This window comes from Drosophila arizonae, chromosome 3 (assembly GCF_054131065.1).
Source record: "Drosophila arizonae isolate 15081-1271.41 chromosome 3, UAZ_ARI_1.0, whole genome shotgun sequence".
Taxonomy (NCBI): Eukaryota; Metazoa; Arthropoda; class Insecta; order Diptera; family Drosophilidae; genus Drosophila; species Drosophila arizonae.
Genome location: NC_142923.1, coordinates 28,489,866 through 28,509,653, shown reverse-complemented (window position 1 = coordinate 28,509,653; position 19,788 = coordinate 28,489,866). Strand labels below are relative to the sequence as shown.

The following is a 19,788-nucleotide window of genomic DNA, read 5'->3' as shown; positions in this document are numbered from 1 at the left end:
TAGAATAAGTAAATCTCAAATGTATAGTTTTATAGTCCGTAAGGCTGGCAGTCACTTAGCTGCATTTCTTAAAACCCTTGACAAATGTAATTAGATCTGAACGATATCGAAGTAGGCCAACAACTTTTCTATATTCTTGTCAACATTCTCCGCTGCTAGTTCATTCAATATTTACTTCGTCGGGAAGTGAATGTTACATTGAGCTACAATCGTATATATACAATTCATTTTCATAAAACGTAAACAAAAATTATAAAAATACACATAAATATACATGTGTATATAGAAACACATACATATACCATATAGATAAGTATAGTTAGCTAGGATGTCGTCTTTTATCTCGCGCCTTCTCAAGTCTCCACTCGCTTCAAAGCGTCTCGTATCGCAGCTCACGCAACGCGGCGAACGGAAGCTGGGGGCGCTACTGCGTGAGCTCGGCTTGCAGCGTGTGCTAGGAGCTCTTAGAATCAAGGAGTTCGTGGGCGTGGCTAATCGTGGCATTGCCACTACGCCAGTCAGTAACAAGCGTAAGTAGGGTGGGTGTGATGCTGCAGCTAGTCTTAATCGGTCCTCTCACTTGGCGCAGAGCTGACGGATGACCTGGAGCTGGCCACGGGCATCTTTAAGCGGGAACTGATGCTACGTAAGGCCGGCTGCACCGATCCGTGGTCTATGAAGAAGCCTATGAAGCGCGGCGCCGGCAGGGAGAACGATCCCACGGAGGTGCCATCCGCCTTCGATGGCCGCATTGTCGGCTGCATCTGCCTTGGAGATCGCTCAGCGAAGTGGATGTGGCTGGAGAAGGGCGCTCCCAAGCGCTGCGAGTGTGGACATTATTTTGTGCTCAAGAATGTGCCCGCTGTTTGAAACATTATTTATTTGTTTATCACGAATAATCTAAATGGGGCGCTGTATCTACTCACACACGCGGATCTGCTCATATGTATCTGCACACACACACACAATAACGTCCATGGACACACCTCCACATGCTTGCACTGGGACACCTTGACATACACATTCCAATACTAGAACAATTAGAAATATTGAACTGATCTACTAAAACCCAAACTCGAAAGGTATTCATAGAACATTGCATGATATTATCAGAAATTAAAAAACACAAAAAACACAAAAATCTGAATTCTAGCGATGAATGAATAGATATAATTGGCTTTAGTCTAGAAATAGATCAATGTTTACGTTTGTATCGGATCGACGATTTACTTCTACTATTACTAGCTGCTGCTTAGTGCACATTGCATTACATTGTATTCTAAAACTATTGATAGGGTATAAGAAACTTGTATTTCTTGAAAAAAAAAAAAATCTAGAAAAAAGCTAAATATAGTATGAGCGCTTTGTTGTTTACTTGGATTTAGGATTGATTCATTCACTTAGTCGTGACGGCCAAATATCGAAAATGATGCAGAAATCCTGGTATTAGTACATCAATGAAGCTTTCATCACAGAGATATAAGATTTTCATAAATGGCGAAATTCAAAATATATACGAATGAACAATAGGTAAAAAGAGAGACTATGGGCAGACTATGTGAAGCCGAAAAGAAGGAAAGAGCGAATGAAATGATGCATTCAATTGTTGTTCCAAAATAGCATTTTGCATTACGTTTTAGTCTTTATTTAGGAATGAGCTCATTCACAGTAAATCGAGAAAATAAAAAATATAGTCTAACAAGGAAAAACAACTTTAGAAAAATCAGTTTATGCTTATCAAATATAGAAAGGTGTGTTTATAATTTATTTTTATTGTTGCTAAATATATATATAGTGTTTCATTCGTAATTACTAAAGCAAGCTTAAGTTTGCAAAAAAAGAAAAAAAGATATATAACAGGTCAACGCCTCTGTGAACACAGTCTGGTGTTTGCAGTGAGTTGAACATCGGTGAGTATCGATTGTACGACTTATAACGCCGCTACCAACATCGCCTCTAGAAATTAGTTGGTAGTTTCAGTATGTGACTTAGCAACGGATGTTTAATCGGAGATATTAAGGAGCCTCGTCGATTTAAAGGAGAAACTCGATCTTCAAAAAATTCAAGTCTTTAGCTCCAGCTAGATTTATACGATCAATCAGTCAACCGTGGCTAAATTGACACCACTTGTCTTTGCTCAAGAATATATATGTCCACATACCTTGTGGGATTTACCACGCGTCCTGTTATAAATATTTTAAAACTGTATCATCGCAGCATTAAAGCCAAAACATTTCGCACTTGAGTAGCAAATTAAGATCCTTTTAAGGTAGACTCTCTCTGACTATTCTAGACTAGAATATTACTTGCTCATGTTAATAATTTTCTTTACATTCCTTTAGACAATAGAAAATGGAAAACATGTCAACATATTAAAATTATTTAATTACTGTTGAATATATAATCATTAAATTTTTGTTCTTATTTTATGAATAGCATTAAATAAAATGCTTATCAGATTGACTGATTTGAGCCAATTATGATATTATTGTAACTTACGCTGAATAATCTTATAGATACTCATTTATCTAAGGCAAACATAAGGATACGTTGTATAAAGAGTTTTTTGTGATTTGATTACCAACTACTTAACTAGTTTCTAAGTCCTCCTACTGGAGATGCATGTGATCCACTGTTATTTCAATGTGTAACCCGTCAAGAGATATCCACTGTTACCACTCATGTTGACCTCCGGATGGGTGCGGTTGGGCAGTATTTGATACGTGCGCATCCAGTTGGATGTTAGATGTAGATTTGTCACTTTGCCCGTTGTCTTCAGCTCCATGTATATTTCCTGGAGCAGCTCCTTGCACGTGCCGAAGATGACAACGGGTCGCGAGGGCTTTACCAGTGGCAACAATGCTTGCAATATATTCGAAGGATGCTCCTTCGCAGCCATTACAAGACTATCGAATTTCTCATTCATCAAAGCGGCAGCGCGCTTATTCTCCACCTGCCATCGTTGAGGTGGTTTATTGGCTTTGGAAAAGAAAGAGCGAGCAGAGATTAATGTGATTAAAACGAAGATTATTTTAGATTGAAGATTAGACAAGTGGTAACTCAGTTAGCTTACAGATTTAGGAGAACAGAAAGCATTCGATTAAAAAAGCAAAAGATGAATTGATTGAAGAAGATAATCATCTAGTCAGCAGTATCGATTGAGATATTTTTCTTAAAATTGCATGTAAAGGCAATGCATTGGGTTAAAATGTATGCTTTTGATGGAAGATTCGCTAAGCTAGAAAAGGATTGCTTACAGTTCGGTGACTCCAATTTAACCTTCTTGCTGCTGGGCTCAAAACCTTCGCTTTGCTCTTCTGCAGTCACCTCAGCCTCAGTCACAGCCTCAACCTTCTCTTCGTCGCCAGACGACTTTGTCGCTTCTGGCTTGTCGCCTTGGTAGAATTCACGCAGCACTGAATATAAATTAACAGAGATGCAACGTTGTTGCTGCTCGAAAGGCAATTTGAGAGCGAGTAGCGCCTGCTTCTGTGGCACATTGCCTGGATGCATATGGACCAGTGTTGCCTCTGTGCCAGCCCCCATAGAGTTTAGCATGGCTGCTGGAAGGAGGCCATTCGTGCCGCTCTCGTACAGCAGATAGTTGCCAAAACCAGATATGCCCGAGTAGGATATAATTTGTGAGAGCGTATCCACACGTATGCCCATTATTTTATCCGGATCCTGCCGATGGAATATGTCGGCCATTAGACGTATGGTGGGCTGGCGAATTTGGACAAACTCAAAATACTTCTTCTCCTTCTTCAGCAGATATTTATCCTGTGAGTATTCGGTGCGGGTGTGAAACGTTTTCGAGTTTTCCACTAGCTTCTCAATGATCTTGCTTGACTCGTTGCATTCCTCACGCATCTGCTCGATGTCCTGTAAGAATAAAAGCAGGCTAATACGGATTTACCATTCATTCATTTGCTGCCTCACTTACCGATGATTTCAGCGATTGTGCCTCGCCATTGTCGCTAATATCCCGGTTGTCGGCTCCGCTGCTAGAAATATTGAGCACGTCTCTAATACTTCGTAATTCATTTTCGGTGCACAGCTCAAGACTGTGCTGTCGCTGTGCGCCACGTTTGCCCGCCTTCGACTCTTTTACACACATTTTAAATGTCGAGCCGTATGGCTGATCCAACAGTGATTTTAGCTCCAGGTGTTCCTTGCCTAACGTTGCTGTCGCATCGAGACTTCCAAATTTTTGCAATTTGGTATATTTTTGCCTTTGAATGACAATATAATCACCCAACTGAATAATCGCCATCGCGGATAAATCTATTCCGGCTAAGTCAACAGCAACAGGACAGCACGCTGCTTTTTACAAAAAATGAAGTTATCGATAACAATCAATCATCCCTGCAATCGGATAGATTAGTTCCGTCACTGACCAAACAGTGGTTCCGTGCATTTTATCACTGAACAAACAACAGTGGTTTTATCACTATTGTTATACAACTGCACTGACCAGAGAACACATAGACTAGACATGTAGACAGTGGTCAGTGACAACTGTTAAAATTTGCTTTTCCATTTTTATCATTCTAATAAAGAGTAATTGAGTTAAATCATTTCAAGTTCGGAGTTTCAAGTTCGGAGTTTTTATAGATGATATTAACAAAAACCCTGTTCGTTGAGTAAATCAAATAATATTTTCAACTGATAAAGCCATACAAAAGATTAAAGTGTTTATTTTTTTTTCCAGGTTAATATTTTGAATTAACCGGTCGGCTATCGACAATTAGGAAAAAGGTGGCAACGCTTTCCGAAAATACGAGTTATCTGTTTAGGTAAGCCACGCGATTATCATCAACATGCGTTTATAAATAAGCGCAATCTATTGACAGAGATTTCATAAATAACCGCTTCAAATTTTAATCTATCAGCAAAGAAGTGCCTTCTCTTGCCTTACATCGGAGGCCGACGTAACAGGCCCTGGACTTTGCTGCCTCTACTCGTTTGTGGAGTACTCGCATAACCTGTTGTCACCCCAGCAACTGCTAATTAAGAGTTGATTGGAGCCGCGCCTGTTGTTGAAAGCAATCAGCCGGAAAGAAAATAGAAAATAGAAAAAGAATACAAAGTAAAATGGTTGTCGGCAAAGGTGAAGAATCGCCTTTCATCGAAGGCAAACAGCCGGTGACCCTTAATCCCTCGTGGGAGTCGCAGATGAAATCGGATCCGAAAGGCAAATGCTCGACAGTATCCAAAATTGTATCGAATCTGCAGCCGCCAGTTGATAAATACAAGTTGGTCTTCTTCATATTTATGCTTCATGGATTGGGCACGCTAATGCCTTGGAATATGTTTATAACAGCGAAGTCGTATTTCGAGGATTTCAAGCTAGGTGAAAATTACACGATCAAAACTGAGGTTAACTATCGCGGCAACTTTATGCAGAATATAGGCTTTGCATCGCAAATTCCAAATGTTCTCTTCAACTGGATAAATATATTCATTAATTTTGGCGGTGATCTAACAACTCGCATTGTTTATAGCATTCTATTGGAAATCGTTATCCTTATAATAACCGTAGTGCTGGCCATGTTGGACTCATACGAGGTACGCACGTGGCTTACATGCAATATTTATATACAACTACATGTACAGCAATCCCATTTTTCTGTCTATTTTTAGTGGCCCGGCATATTTTTTTGGGCAACTATGACCTCAATTGTACTTATAAACATGGTAAGTATTGATATATAATGTATTGGGCACTCTGTCAGTAAAATTTGTGTAGCTTAGTTAAGAAGTGTAATACCCCAATCCAACAGAGTGCCCTACATAACATTAATTCGCATCTACAGTCTCGTCGGTATCGCTACGAACATATTGATTTACTTCTTTGAATTAATTGGCATTTAATCTTTAACCTCTGGAAGTCACAAAAAGAAATTGTTCTCCTCCTCCTCCAGCTGTTCTTCCTTCTACGATGCTAGAAGAAGAAAAACTACATCGACTTAACTGTGAGCCCTTTTCAAAAATATAAATAATTTATTTATAGAGTGAGTGACAAACATCGGAGCAATGCAATAACAACTTCAAAATTTCGATGAGGGTGTCTTAGTGCATATGCTCCAGGTCAGTCAACGGAATTAAGAGTTTTTTAAATCTAGTATACAAATCCATACACCGACTTCACTTCGTACAATTCAAGCGAAAGAATTGATGGATGCGAGTAAATCCGAACTTGACTTCATCGTATTAACCAATGGCATTTGCTCGTTATTCGTGTGAAACACTTCGGCCCATTTCTCATTGGTCAATAAACAAATACATATATAAATATCACATCATCTCACATGCAGGTCTCTCTTTTTCTCTCCTTCTCCCCCTCTATCAGTATACCGCTTTGTTTTGTCTTTTGAATCAATTAACTAATTTGTGATTTACTTTCATTCTTCTTGCAGTGCAATGGAATCTACCAGAGTACAATTTACGGACTTGTTGCAGCTCTGCCCCCAAAGTATACGGGTGCCGTTGTGCTGGGATCCAATATTAGCGGTTGCTTTGCCACAATTATGTCAATGCTGTGTGCGACGTTCTTCACTTCGATGCGTACATCGGCTATATATTATTTCGTGACTGCGATTTTGATTTTGCTCTTCTGTTTTGATACATATTTTGCACTGCCGTTGACCAAGTTCTATCGGCATTACGAAATGTTGAATAACGAAAAGAAATCGGACTCCCGATCTCAATTAAATGTTCCTTATTGGCAAATATTTAAGAAAGCCTCGCCACAGCTTTTTAACGTATTTTTCACCTTCTTTGTCACACTGGCTGTCTTCCCTGCCGTCCATTCGGACATTAAGGGATCCGATGATTTTATCATAGGCAGCAAATATTTCACGCTTGTCACCTGCTTCCTCACGTTCAATGTATTTGCCATGCTGGGCAGCCTCACCACATCTTGGGTACAGTGGCCCAAGCCCAAGTATCTTGTTGTTCCAGTTGTGCTCCGAGTTGTCTTCATACCCCTTCTACTGTTCTGCAACTACGTGCCGAAGGATATTGTAAGGACTCTGCCCGTTTATATAACAAATGAATGGGTATATTGGTTGATTGCGATAATAATGTCGTACAGCTCCGGCTATTTGAGTTCCTTGGGCATGATGTATGCACCAGGCACTGTTCATGCCAGATATCAAATAACCGCCGGTATGTTTGCCTCTGCCGTCCTTATCACGGGTATTTTCTCCGGCATAATGTTCTCCTATTTGAGTCCATTAATCATACAACTTTGAAATTTTGTTCTACTTCAACAAATGAAGAACATTTTCTTTTTTACAAATGTCATTAACCCAAATAGCAACTGGATATTATTAAAGAAGCCAACTAAATTTTTAATATTAATTATTGACTGTAATAAGCTCTACGTACAAAATAAACGAAATATCTTGAGTGTTACCAAGATAAAATACCTTACTAATAACCTATGAGAACTCATTCATTCATTCATGGGGACATATTTATTAAATTGAAATAAGTATTTTTTTTTAATTTCGCAACGATAAACAGTCTATGAAAGAGATAAGATCAAATATGATTAAAATAGAGAACTGAAACAAATGCTTCAATCGAGCAATATATTTAAGGTATAGACAATAAAACTCGTGGCGATAACGAGACAATGAAAATAAATATATAATTAGTTGTAGCAAAATATCATATCAATGAGACTGCGATTACTGTATGCACAACGAAATACTCTTCCATAAGATAAATTTACGTCCTAATAATAATTCATCTTATAAATCCTCATTAACCGTGGATATGGCTGCTTGTTCTATCTCAATATAGAGTCCTTAGATAGATTGCTACTTATCCAACAATATTCTATTTACCAAATGAAAGCGTATAGAAACTACTTTCATATGATCGTAAAATTAAAAAATGTTACAATTTTTTATTTCGGTTATAGAGTCGCTCAATTATCGATGGGTGACAATCGGAACCAGACATAGAAAGAAACTGTTGCACCAACCAATAATATATAATATAAAATTCCAAGAATGAAGTTTACGAAATTGCAGAATAGAGAATATAATGCTTTATGAGGTCTATTACGTCATTTTCGATTGGTTTCATTTTACATTTTTATAAAATCCTGAGTATTTACATTAGTTTTTTTTAGAGTTTTAAATAGGTTATAAAGTTTCTTATTGACATACCATACAAAATTATGCAGAAAGCTTTAAAAAAAAAAAAAAAATTAAAAATAGATAAATTAGTTTTTCTTTGGTTTTTACTATAGGGTTTTGCACAGTATATCTCACATCATTTGATTTTTATACTTTAAAAATAAATTTAAATTTGCAATCAATAGGATCAATGTATAAGAAAATTGTATTTCAAACTTTTGTTTTCTGAAATAACAAGATTGATTTAACATGATACGAATATTTAACAGTTTATTACAGTATTTATCTTGTCTTTTTGTCCCTTCGTTTTATAATTAAAAATCGACCAGAATAAATATTTTTAATTGCACTTTGACTTGGAATTACTATGGTAAAATCAAAAATCAATTTTTCAGCAATTATTGTTTGTAAAATTTGGAAAGGTTTTTTTAAATGTTTGGTTGTCGCTTTGCGAAATCTTTAATAAATCAGCACAGCTCATTGTGACCAGATAAGTTTCATCAAAGTAAGGCTGCACTGTAACTGCGTGCATGTCGCTTGCCAAAATTAGAATATCTAATCGCAAGGTTATAAAAATAACTTCAAAGTAGAAACATTCTATGCCCTATTTACATTTGTAAATGATTTTTAAGAGCTCACAGAACTGAGGAGAGGCGCGCGGACTCCGAGTTTCCAGTCCCGTCATCTGCTCTAGGGCTACTTCCACATCAACCACATTGCACATGATCGACTGCAGGCGCTTTGTGAATTTTGAGTCGGACGACGCAGCCAGTTGCCGTGTAGTGTCCATCATATCTCGCAAGTCCTCCGCCTTTACGCCGTGGTAGCTCACGACCAGCTCCCTGAGCGCCGGCAGCTGCTCGCCGATGTGAAATCCGAAGTCTTTTGCATCCGAGATGCCCAAACGCTGCAGGCGCAACAGTCTAGCTGTAGGCGCTTGCAGTATAGTTTGCTCTATATTATATCTATTGGCGGTGACGTCCAGTGTGGTTAACTGCAGCTGGGTGAGCATCTCAGCCAGGTGCGACGCCTCGATGGAGCACTCCCTTGCCACGAGCGTCTTCAGATTGTGCAGATCGACCATAAACTGGCCCGTTATATAGGCGCTCGATACGCTTAAGCTGTTCAGATGAGGACAGCTTTTGCTCACGATTTGTATCATGCTGTTGTTCATGTAGTCGTCCGTGACGCACAGCTCGCGCAGATTTGTGAGCTTCAAGCACAAATAGAATGCGAGCTCGGGTCGCAGCAAATGCCTCCCCAAATACGAGTCGAATGCCTTTTCGTGTACATTCCAGATGTACAGCTTCTCCATATGTGGGCTCGTCACCTCAAAGAAGAACATGTAGTCTTCCTTATTAAGTGGCTTCAACATGTCATCCGATACGGATACTTCACGATAGCGCGCTTTCCTCCACACAATCTCGCCCAGCAGCTGCTCATAGCGCATCGAGCTCCGTGCCATTGCAATCTGATCAGGCAGTGGCAGGTACTCCAGGATAATGCAGAGACAGTCGTCATTTAGCTCATCGATGTTCATTCTCATTAATCAAGCGACAAAAGAGAGCGAAGCACCTGAACGGCAATAGAACAACAAGATAACAGCTGTTACAAATAAGTGCCTGCTGTTTGCGTGCAGTGTGACCGTTTACTGGGAATAAGAATCATAACACAGCTGTGACGCAGTACAATGACAAACAGCTGTTGCAGTAAACTGCTTGTTGCATTGTGCAGGGTGACCGTTTGCTTGAAAAATATACTAAATAGTTACAAAAATACTAAAATTTATTTCAAATCAATGGGCGCAAAGTGTAATTGATCAAAAACTCATTATTTACCAACGTGAAATGTGGATATTAGTTTTTCGCAATGTATCTCTTGCTGTCCGTCCCTCTGATTGCTCGTATGAGTACATACCAATTCGCTGCTATTGAAGATATTGACGATATACTATACACTACTATGGTTGGACAGTCGGTAATGACCAAAGCCAAAAAAACGTTATCGCAGTACAGCAAAACCACGATATACAAGAGCATCCTAAGTCCTATCTGGAAATATGACCTACAAATATACGGCATTGCTTCATCAGCAAATTTGAACAAAATTAGAGTGGCCCAAGCAAAGGTTCTGAGGAGAATTTGTGATGACCATGGTACATGAGAATCCGAGACATCGAAAAGGATCTAAACGTTTCAAAGATGACATATTTCCTACAAGTATACGCTAGTACTTTAAACGGATTGACAGCCATACAACCATACATAATAACGAATGGGGGAAATGACAATAGACAGCGTTTGGGCCTTAAATATTCTGCACTTTTTTGTTTCTTTTTTTTTTTTTTGGATGAAATTGTATAAGGTAAAAAAATATAATATAATCTGATTATACTATACAAAAATGTCAATAAACAATTGATAATATGATAGACTACGATAAATTTAAATTAACAATTTATAGTCAAGTTAATTAAATATTGATTGCATCTATTTGCTCAGCACTCAATTCAGTTTATCCCAATTCGATGTAGTACGCAAAAGCAACAAATATGTGTGTCGCAATAAATAGTACAATTACCTTCTCACACACACTTTTGTTTGTGACATCCGCCTCGCAGGCTTCAGGCGGTATATTTAGAACATATTGATCACAAATGAATGTGGAGGAAAACGGCATCGATGGCGGTGAAAGAGAATTTCACTGTCATGACCAACAATTTCATTGTCCCAAAAAGGGCAGCAGAACTTTTATTGTCTGCCCCGACGCCTGCTGCCACGCCACGCCCCTCTATGCCTTGCATATCAATTAACATGTTGAGTGTATTTCCATGTTTAACTGTCACTTCTGTACGCATCATGCAGTCCCAGACCCGAACCCAAGCCCAAGCCTTCCGATTCCCAGACCCAAGCATGGAAAACGGAAGGGGGACTGGCTCGGCGTCAGCCCTCGCTTTGTCAGTTTTTGTCTGCGCAGCTCCCCTTCACATGATTTGTGCGTGACCATGCGAAATGTAAATTATTTACATGCGATGTAGCTGTTTCTGACCGTCTTTATATAAAGCATTAAACCCGCTGAAAAAAAAAAAATGGCCAAATGTTAACTAAGCGGGGAGCCCCTTCCTGGTCCACCATAGAGCAGGGTAAGGACCGCACATTGATTGGCATTTGGCCAGAGCCAACCAAATATAGCTTGTGTGCTCTGAATATTAGAACCAAAATTAATCGAGTCAGAGTCCGAGCGAATATTATGACTTTGAATATGAAGCTTTGCATAAATTAAACAGACAAATTCGAAAACACAACTTACAATGCTGTTGAAATATGAGTCCAATCTGAGTGGCAGAGATAAGTTATGTTTTGGAAAGAGAGCTGGAAGATTGAAAACTCGATCAATGACAGCGGTGTAGTTATTATTATAAATTTTCTCTGTAAGCTTGACTAATCTAAAATATGTATGTGCTATCATAATAAATCAAGAAAAATGTTATCCCTTACAGCTAGCCTTACAGCTAGAAACCCCAAATTGATTTTTTTTTTTGTTAATTATATATTCGGAAGGTCTTGGGTAAGAGCTTAAAACTTGGATTACCTCATGAGTTTCACAAAAAGAACTTTTAACGTTTTAAGTGTTGTGCACTCGGTAGTGCAAACTTTGGGTCTTTCGCACTGGACCTGATTATGTAACTCTGTGAAATGGCTTGAAGGGTCTTAGGAAAACTAATCGAACATGCTTTAAGCTGATCTACAAGGTATACGGCAGGGACTTTTTTATGGCGAATTCAAAAAAAGGATAAACTTTTATTTGTAATTTTTTATTAAAATATTATATTTAATTATTAAAATTGATTTTTGTGATAAAAATCAAAAATAATTATTACAGAACAATTTTTATATAAAAATCAAATCATAACTCTTATCTTTGATTTTTATAACAAAAATCAATTTTAATAATTAAATATAATTTTTTTTAATTTATAAAAAAAAAATTGTTTTTTAATTTTTTGTTATAAAAATTATAATCGTTACGGTCCCTGGAATACAGAGTCTCAGTCTACCCAGGGCCATAACTTACAAGGAATTTTTAATTATTACGGGACATACAGAGTTGGAGAAATGGGAGTGGGGGGCCTTAGGCAAGTTAACTATAAATGAGTACACGACCGTGTTCATGTATGCTTACTGTATTACAAAATGCTTCCAAGTCCTAACCTCAATTATAACGCTACTCGATGCTAGCTGACAGAACACGCGGTCGCCTGCGCCGCGCGTCGAAAATACTCCACATCATCCGAGCACGTCTGCTGCTGTGCAGATTTCACCACGGCATCAGCAATGCAACTTTCACCATCGCGACTTTCGAGCCGCACGGTTGCATTGCTGATCGTGCGCCCGCCCACTAATTTGAATTACGCTTATATTCCAAAACTAGTTGCTATGACACGACTACTTATTAACTAATTAGCAATACTTTGCCAACTAATGCTTATCCTACTTATTACCTAACTCACTTTCTACCAAAATATGATTTCATGACTTCAACTTATCTGCTATAAAATATAATTCAAAATATAATTCAACAATTTCACTTATTTGCTACACAAATATATCCACAGGCTTCAACTTACTCGCTACGAAATGCAACTCAAAATATAACTTGACAACCAATCTACCAATCTTATTGTCCACAAACTCCTCTCCACTACAAAATGAGTGTAATATAAGGTGAGCAAATGAGCCACCTTACAACGGCCTAGTTCAAATAATACATGTATCTATTTAAAGAAAACATTATTATAGCTTTCTTTATAGTTTTAACTGCTTATCTGTTTTATCAATAATGCTTTCTCGGAATGAAATATTTTAAACTAATTTCATTAACTCCCAAAGAGTTATTATACACCTTCAAGGTTCTCTTCTTTTTCGTAAAGTCGGTTGAGTGCATTCGCCCGTTTTGCCTTGAGTTAAGTGGCGAACAGCTTGACGGCTAATTGCTGGTTCTGGATTCGGTCGGCTGTATGCATTCGACAACGCCCACAGAAAGTAAACGAAAACGAAGGTGTGCTTCTTTGATTGGGCAATTAGGTGCAGAAACGCCCCTCTAAAAGCTGGGCTTGATATTATGAAATGATTACTATTCAAAAAATTTGAGACGCCTTGCGCTGTGAAATATGCAACACTTTTTTGTGTGAACCAGCCGAAACAATTGGCCAATTAAGTCAAAAGTTTGGTCGACTGTTCGGCCCTCTCCCAACAACGTCTCTGGCTTATAGCACAGCAGAGGTAAGGGGCAGGGGCGGAGCTGCTTTGCATGCCAGGCGCGCATTTTGTGGCCATTTGCGTGCCGCCTCGTCGGCCAGGAAAAGAGCAGGATGCACAGGAGGATGGCTGGGAGCGCGGTCAGCTTTGGACTGCAATTGGTAACATGTTTTATGCAGATTTGCAGTCGTTGGGCTTTTTCACGGTGTTCGATTTCAGCAGCCATGCTGGCATTGCAAATTGAATGGCACTCGTTCTGGAACGCCGTCCGCCATATTTCATTTCTAATTCGGTCCCCAGAGGTGGGAACATGATTTATAAGTACACTAAGCGAAACAGGCTGCATACGAAATTATCGAACGTAAAGTTGGATGCATGACTCTGAGTAGTTTTGAATAAATATAAATTTGACTAACCCTGTTAGGTATGGTATTATTTCTGAATCATGCGAAGTTTGTCCGTGCCATAATGGAAGATACCTGGCTCCGCTTAGACTTTGTCTATCTATACTTTGTCTGTCTTCAAGTGCGCAACAGTTACGTATGGGATCAAATCAACTTCACCTCGTACTAATTAAACTAAAGAAAAACGCTTTCTTTTAGTACTCGTAGTGATTGTAGTGAGAGTTGCTGAAGCAGCCTGCCAGCTTTAAATAATATTCACATAAGATTATTTGCTACATTAAATTTCCCCTATTTTAAATAAATTTCTTTTTATAGAAGAGGGGAAATATACTCAACCGGAAATATATAGTTTTTGTAGCTCGAGTTCATACAAATCCATTTATCCGATGGCTCAACTCCTGCTCAAGAATATTTACATATATAATTTATGTGGTCTATCAGGCCTCCTTCAAAATACTGCTGAATCGCAATGGCATAAAATGAGTATTAATTATTATACCTCAAGTTAATTGTTTATCTGAAAGGGAGTAACAAAATGTTTGTTTAAATAAATTTACATTTCTTTTACTTGGCTTTCATGCTTTGGTTTATTGTATGTATATATATATATCTTTTTTTTTTATTTTTTTTATTTTTTAAATCTGCTAAATGCCTGGCGAAATTATTGAACATCTCAGCTAATTAAGTCAATGTAATACAGAATTAGTTTAAATTTATATTAATTTAGTTATTAATTGTTTTGCAATTTTTAATTGGTTGTTTTTTTTAGCTTCATGGAAGAGAAGAAATCGTTGGATCACATAAGTAGGTTTTGTTTTTTAGCTAAATTCTCTAATAACAAAAAAATTCAAGTCAAGTAACCACTTTAAAGCGTATTTACAATAAACATAACGAACAAGTGCATAATTTTTATTTCTTTCTTTCTTTTTTCGTTTTTATACTTAGGCTTAGATTGAAACGATCTGAAACTCCACAGATAGAGTTTCTTTATGTTTTTAGGTAACTCTCAGTTTTTGTTTTTGGTTTTTCTTTTCATTTTTAAGGCTGAAGACAGAGTATTAAAATTTTATTGTTTAAGAGTAAAAGTTTTTTATAAAATATATATGTATCATATATCAAAGTATAGTTGTTTTTCTGTTAATAGTTATGTAGAGCGCATTTATATTACAGTTATTATATATTTTACATGTCATTGAGCTAACAATCTAATTAATTATTCCTTAAGCTATAAAATGGGATTCTCTGCTTTTCTTTTTAATATATCTTTACTATGTATTTTAACTTGAATAATGCCAACGCTTGATCCACTAAATGAACTAGACTACAAATCGTATATATCTAATATGCTTACGCATATAAAAATGTTGTATAATTACTATATTTTTATTGAGTCGATATTCAATATATATATATCTATTTGTATATCAATATATATATTTTGCAAATTATGAAATTGTAATTTGTTCACTACGAATTCTCTATGAATTTGTATATATATTTGCTATATTTATTTAGTACTCGTATTTTAAGAATTCTTTCGGTAATTGGTCCTTAGTACACTACATAGAAAGCGTTTAAAAAGTGTAGAGCAATTTAAATTTCTATAGCATACATTTGAGCGCGCAGCCAAATGACAACGTGAGGCAATTGCAGTTCTGCCATATCCCACGGCTAGATTAGCCATAAGAGCTAAGAGCTGTAAGCACAGTGGGCAATTAATCAAATTTATCTGACAAAAAGTAATTTGAATTTAAAATAAAAAGGGGGAAAACAATATAAGATATAAGACAAATAATAATATATTTCTGGCAAAAGTTGGTTTCTGGCATAAGAAAGCAGTCTTACGAAAGTATAACACTAAAAAAGAGATATATAGCCTTAAACAATAGACTAAGACTTGATGTATATAAAATATATTTACACATTTTAGAAGACATTTATCTCCTTTTATGTGTATATATACGCATGTTTTGTTTTTGTTTTATTATACATATACACATTTATATTCCCATAGTACATTGCGAACCACCTGTATTCGTGTTTGGGCTCTTTTTACTGAGGCCTGTCAAGCGCCGAGCTCTAAAGATAACCACAAATAATTACTTGTTTGCCCCCTAAAGGACTCGAATTTCCCACAGTGCCTTGCGGACCACCTGTGTGTGCATATTTCGGCATCCCAACTGTCCAGGTGCTTGCCTCAGTTGCGCTCACTTTTTTTGTCATCTACTTTAAGCAAACACCTTTTTGTGTCAACAAACATGGAGCGGAGCCGTGTTTCAAAGGCAGCTGCCCTTTTTATGCTGCCCACAGCTGTGACGACCTTTTCAAAAGCCCATGCAAACGTCCACGCCTCTGGGCGTAACTGTCCAGGTGTATGCCTGTATGCGTGTGTGCGTGTGTACGTGTGTGTGCGTGTGTGGGGGCACATGTTAATTGCGCCTGGCACAACTGGCAATAGCTGAGCCAAATGTAAAGTCTAAAAAAACCAGCTAAGCCGCACATTAGGTGTCAGCCATATATAAATTTATGCTGGCCTTGTTGAGCTTTAACACACACACACACGTACTCGAACAGAATACATACAAGCGAAGCAGTCAACTGTGACTTTTTCTGTAGCATTTTTTCGCGGACGAAAAATTAGTTGCGGAAAAAGGCACTGAGATTAAAGCTGAGATAGGAGTCAAATAAAAATTTCTAACCGCAGTATAACTGTTTAACGTTTTTTATGGATACATAAATTTTATTAAAAGAAACTAAGAAAAATGTTCTTAATAAAATTAATAGTTTATAAAAATTTAAAATAAAATAGCTGTATACATTTTCATAAATCATAGTATGCTATAATAAACTTTAAGCTGTAAACAACATCGCAATAAAATTATTTTTTTGGGAAAATTCAGAGATGATTTGAAATGTATATAGCATCTATGAATGATATCTAGAGTCCTACTTGCATAAACATAAATTATTATTAAATAAAAAGATACATTTAAAGAACGTAAACTAAATACCTCAGTAAGGGTATGCAAATAGCCGTTGCTCTCTTTCATGTTTTTCTTCAACTGGTTCAACAGCATAATTATGCCATCATAATTAGCAGCCGCAACTGTGCAACTGCTAATTAACTGGCTGAGCTGTGGCGCACAAACAACGGCAACAAACATCAAAAATATGTAAAAGTCTAATTAAATTAATCCCTTTCGCACACATGTCTATCTCTTGCTGTCCGTCCGCAGGACTAGCAGCAGGATTGCGTTGCGTTGCCATTTAGTTGTTGGCAAATTTTTTACTTTTTGTCAACTTTTTCTGCGCGTCGCATTCGAATTTTGTTTTTTACGTGTATCGCAGCTATTTTTGACCTTCGTTTTGGTTTTTGGTTTAATTTTTTTATTTTTTATTTTTAAATATGTTTACTTTGGTATTTGGTATTTGACTTACGTTAATTGAGTTTCTATTTAATTCTATATTCACTACGCTCATTTAGAAATGTACTTTAATGCTTGCCTTCGGTGCGAAGTTTGTTGCAATCAACAATGAACTGAATTAATAATTAATAACCATTAAATATTAATTATTAATTTTAAGTATTAAATATTAAATATTAAGTGTATATATTATTATTGCGCTACTTACATGCAAACAGTAATTTCGCTTTATTTAGATAAACATTATAATTCAATTTGGCCATTTCATTTCATAATTAATTCACTATTCAATTAAATTGATTTTTTGCTGCGCTTGTGAAACGCACCGAACAAAATTGTTATATTTGGGTTCTTATTTATGGGATTTCATTTAAATTTTTAACTCATTTGTTACTATCGCGCATTTCATTTCCACGTCTTATTTATTGCTTTCTTTTTTTTATGCAATTTAATTTCATTTAATTCATTTTCAATTTCAACTGAAGCCTGGGCCATTTGTATAAAATGAGCAATCATATCAGACTATAAATAGGTGGTAGAGTGGTAGTGTGTGTTCAATTACTCTGCACTCTGACTGAAAACCGAAAATGTTTTTCTTTTTCTCTTTTTGAAATCAACGAACAAGTAAATAGCTGCAAAATGGGCTTGCAGTCCATGAATTCTATTAGAGATTTATGTGGCCATCATTCGAAAAGCATTTTAGGTGTGCTCCGATATCAGAAAATGTCATTTAAATTGCTTTTTCAAATGTGTACAAAATTGATTTATGAACATAATTTCCTACACAACATTCAGCCCGTGACCCGCCCCACGGTTGACACTTGGTTGGGCCACCTGGCAGGCGACCTTTGCACTACTATATAAATATGTATATATATATTTATATACATGAGTTTTGTTATTTCATTTTGGGCGAAGTTTCATTGGAAATTTGTGCAGCAATTGCATAAAAAACTCAATAAATATCATACAAATGAAAATGAAAATGAAAATGAAAATGCGGCACCCATGCATTGTTCTCTCTGTCGGCAGTTATGAGTGTTGCGCGTGTAAGTTATTTATTGCACACATTTATTGTAGCGTGTGTGTATCTGTGTGCGTGCGTATGCTTTTCACAACCATTTTGTTTTCTTTTTCTTTCGGTTATTTCTATTGCACTTTCACTTCGTATTTATGTATATTACTTTTTATTGCTGATTATTACTTTGAATAAAGTGCCTATTCACGTGCTCTGCTTGAAGATGGCTGTGCTTGCGCAACAAACTTATTGGTTGCCATTTGGTTCGTCCACACAGAGTTGCATTGATGTAGCGAACGATCTGCAGTTGCCAATTTCCAATTTCCAAGATCTGGCAACGCTTCGCAGGGGCCTTACATGCGCAAAGTTTCGCGCATAAACTTGTAAACAAAGTGCTTGTCTGCATGTTGTGTGTGTCTGTGGGTGTGATTTCTTTTATTTTATATTACGTTTTATGTAATTTACGGAAACGTTTTTCTGGCACGTTTCGCTTTCATTTAATGACTCGCGCTGCTGTTATCAAAAATTTTTATTGCTGCCGCTCGTGTTGTTGTTGCTTTTTATTGCTGTTGCATCTCGGTGCCGCCTCCGCCCAGTCCTGCCTTCGTCTCGGGTGGCACCTGTTGGCGCGTTTACATGGAAGATGAAATTTTACGAGTTAGTTTCGAATTGAATTTGAGTTCAACTGATACGGGCAAAGATATTATGTAAATTAAAGACACAATCAAAGCATAAGCAACATTCAAGTAAAATAGCAAGTGTGTGTCTGTCTGTCTGTGAGTTTGTGTGTGAGAGTGTACACCCAAGGAAAAAAAATAAACAGTAAAAGAATCACATTGAAATGCTTCCAATAAAGAACAAGCCCCAAATATTCTCACGTACATACATACATAAACATACACACACACGCGCATACACACTCACATCCTCGTACACTCACACTTACATACACATAGACAATAACCAGCATATTTGCTTGTGGCATCAAAAATGCACGAAAATCAAGTCGAAATAATACCAAAGTGGAAATAGGTAAAACTTGCGTACGATAAACCAAATGGCAATAAATACTAAAAGAAAAAGTGAGACAAAAAAGGCAAGATAACGGCACTCAAAATCAAAAGTCTTATGTGCATACACTCAAGAAAAAACAGTTATGAAAATATTAGTCGAAAGTGCCCGACTAAAAAATACGCGACTAGAAGACGTGTGAGACGATCTCAAATATCCTAATGTCTTTACTTAGCATGACTAAGTTGTGAGTTATCGATTTCAATCAATATCGATTTAGTTTAGTGCATATTTGTAGGGGCTCCGAAATAAAAGGACTTAAACTCACGGACAGAAAGACAAACGTAAATCAAAGATGCTAAGGGCCCCAGTAGCCAGTGCCTAATTTTTATTTTGTTTTAACCTTATATTAACTCTAATATCTAATAAATAAATAAACCAAAAATTATGTGTTGCTGCTCTGACTGATATATGATATTGATATTCTCATTTTCAATAGGTATTACTATTCTGCTTGGC

At 37.0% G+C, this 19,788-nt stretch overlaps 5 protein-coding genes across 7 annotated transcripts in view; 2 read left to right on the top strand and 3 right to left on the bottom strand.

Annotated features, from left to right (window-relative positions):
* Positions 1–46: 46 nt before the first annotated feature.
* On the top strand, positions 47–5,072 carry COX5BL (Cytochrome c oxidase subunit 5B-like). Its single transcript, XM_018001537.2, has 4 exons — positions 47–530; positions 590–1,910; positions 4,712–4,796; positions 4,893–5,072. The coding sequence occupies exons 1-2, from the start codon at positions 329–331 to the stop codon at positions 868–870; spliced, it is 483 nt and encodes a 160-aa protein (XP_017857026.1). The 5' UTR covers positions 47–328; the 3' UTR covers positions 871–1,910; positions 4,712–4,796; positions 4,893–5,072.
* Trmt6 (tRNA methyltransferase 6 non-catalytic subunit) lies at positions 2,365–4,354 on the bottom strand. The gene is made up of 3 exons (XM_018004645.2): positions 3,944–4,354; positions 3,258–3,882; positions 2,365–2,979 (listed from the first exon to the last, which is right to left on the bottom strand). Exons 1-3 carry the CDS (start codon positions 4,271–4,273, stop codon positions 2,636–2,638), a joined length of 1,299 nt encoding a protein of 432 aa, XP_017860134.1. The 5' UTR covers positions 4,274–4,354; the 3' UTR covers positions 2,365–2,635.
* A 22-nt stretch (positions 5,073–5,094) lies between the features above and the next one.
* Ent2 (Equilibrative nucleoside transporter 2) lies at positions 5,095–7,444 on the top strand. Its single transcript, XM_018004644.2, has 3 exons — positions 5,095–5,568; positions 5,644–5,697; positions 6,420–7,444. Exons 1-3 carry the CDS (start codon positions 5,095–5,097, stop codon positions 7,254–7,256), a joined length of 1,365 nt encoding a protein of 454 aa, XP_017860133.1. The 3' UTR covers positions 7,257–7,444.
* Positions 6,768–9,818, bottom strand: LOC108609712 (uncharacterized). The gene has a single exon (XM_018001436.2). The coding sequence runs from the start codon at positions 9,697–9,699 to the stop codon at positions 8,758–8,760; it is 942 nt and encodes a 313-aa protein (XP_017856925.1). The 5' UTR covers positions 9,700–9,818; the 3' UTR covers positions 6,768–8,757.
* A 4,872-nt stretch (positions 9,819–14,690) lies between these two features.
* Dpp10 (Dipeptidyl peptidase 10) overlaps positions 14,691–19,788 on the bottom strand; it is a 53,274-nt gene continuing 48,176 nt past the window's right edge. For all 3 annotated transcript variants that reach the window (XM_018004537.2, XM_018004540.2, XM_089465888.1), the window contains one exon: positions 14,691–18,878. Coding sequence is in view for 1 of the 3 variants with exons in the window: in XM_018004540.2 (XP_017860029.1) it covers positions 18,819–18,878 (60 nt within the window). In the remaining 2 variants the exon portion in view is untranslated. The remainder of the gene's footprint in view (positions 18,879–19,788) is intronic.

Excerpts from the sequence above, each read along its gene's own strand:
- COX5BL (XM_018001537.2), top strand. The coding sequence starts at position 329 with ATGTCGTCTTTTATCTCGCGCCTTCTCAAGTCTCCACTCGCTTCAAAG. Across the intron at positions 531-589 it reads TACGCCAGTCAGTAACAAGC|AGCTGACGGATGACCTGGAG; the intron begins GTAAGTAGGGTG and ends CACTTGGCGCAG.
- Trmt6 (XM_018004645.2), bottom strand. The coding sequence starts at position 4,273 with ATGGCGATTATTCAGTTGGGTGATTATATTGTCATTCAAAGGCAAAAA. Across the intron at positions 3,883-3,943 it reads CACAATCGCTGAAATCATCG|GACATCGAGCAGATGCGTGA; the intron begins GTAAGTGAGGCA and ends TTATTCTTACAG. Across the intron at positions 2,980-3,257 it reads TAAATTGGAGTCACCGAACT|CCAATAAACCACCTCAACGA; the intron begins GTAAGCAATCCT and ends TCTTTTCCAAAG.
- Ent2 (XM_018004644.2), top strand. The coding sequence starts at position 5,095 with ATGGTTGTCGGCAAAGGTGAAGAATCGCCTTTCATCGAAGGCAAACAG. Across the intron at positions 5,569-5,643 it reads CCATGTTGGACTCATACGAG|TGGCCCGGCATATTTTTTTG; the intron begins GTACGCACGTGG and ends GTCTATTTTTAG. Across the intron at positions 5,698-6,419 it reads CAATTGTACTTATAAACATG|TGCAATGGAATCTACCAGAG; the intron begins GTAAGTATTGAT and ends TTCTTCTTGCAG.
- LOC108609712 (XM_018001436.2), bottom strand. The coding sequence starts at position 9,699 with ATGAGAATGAACATCGATGAGCTAAATGACGACTGTCTCTGCATTATC.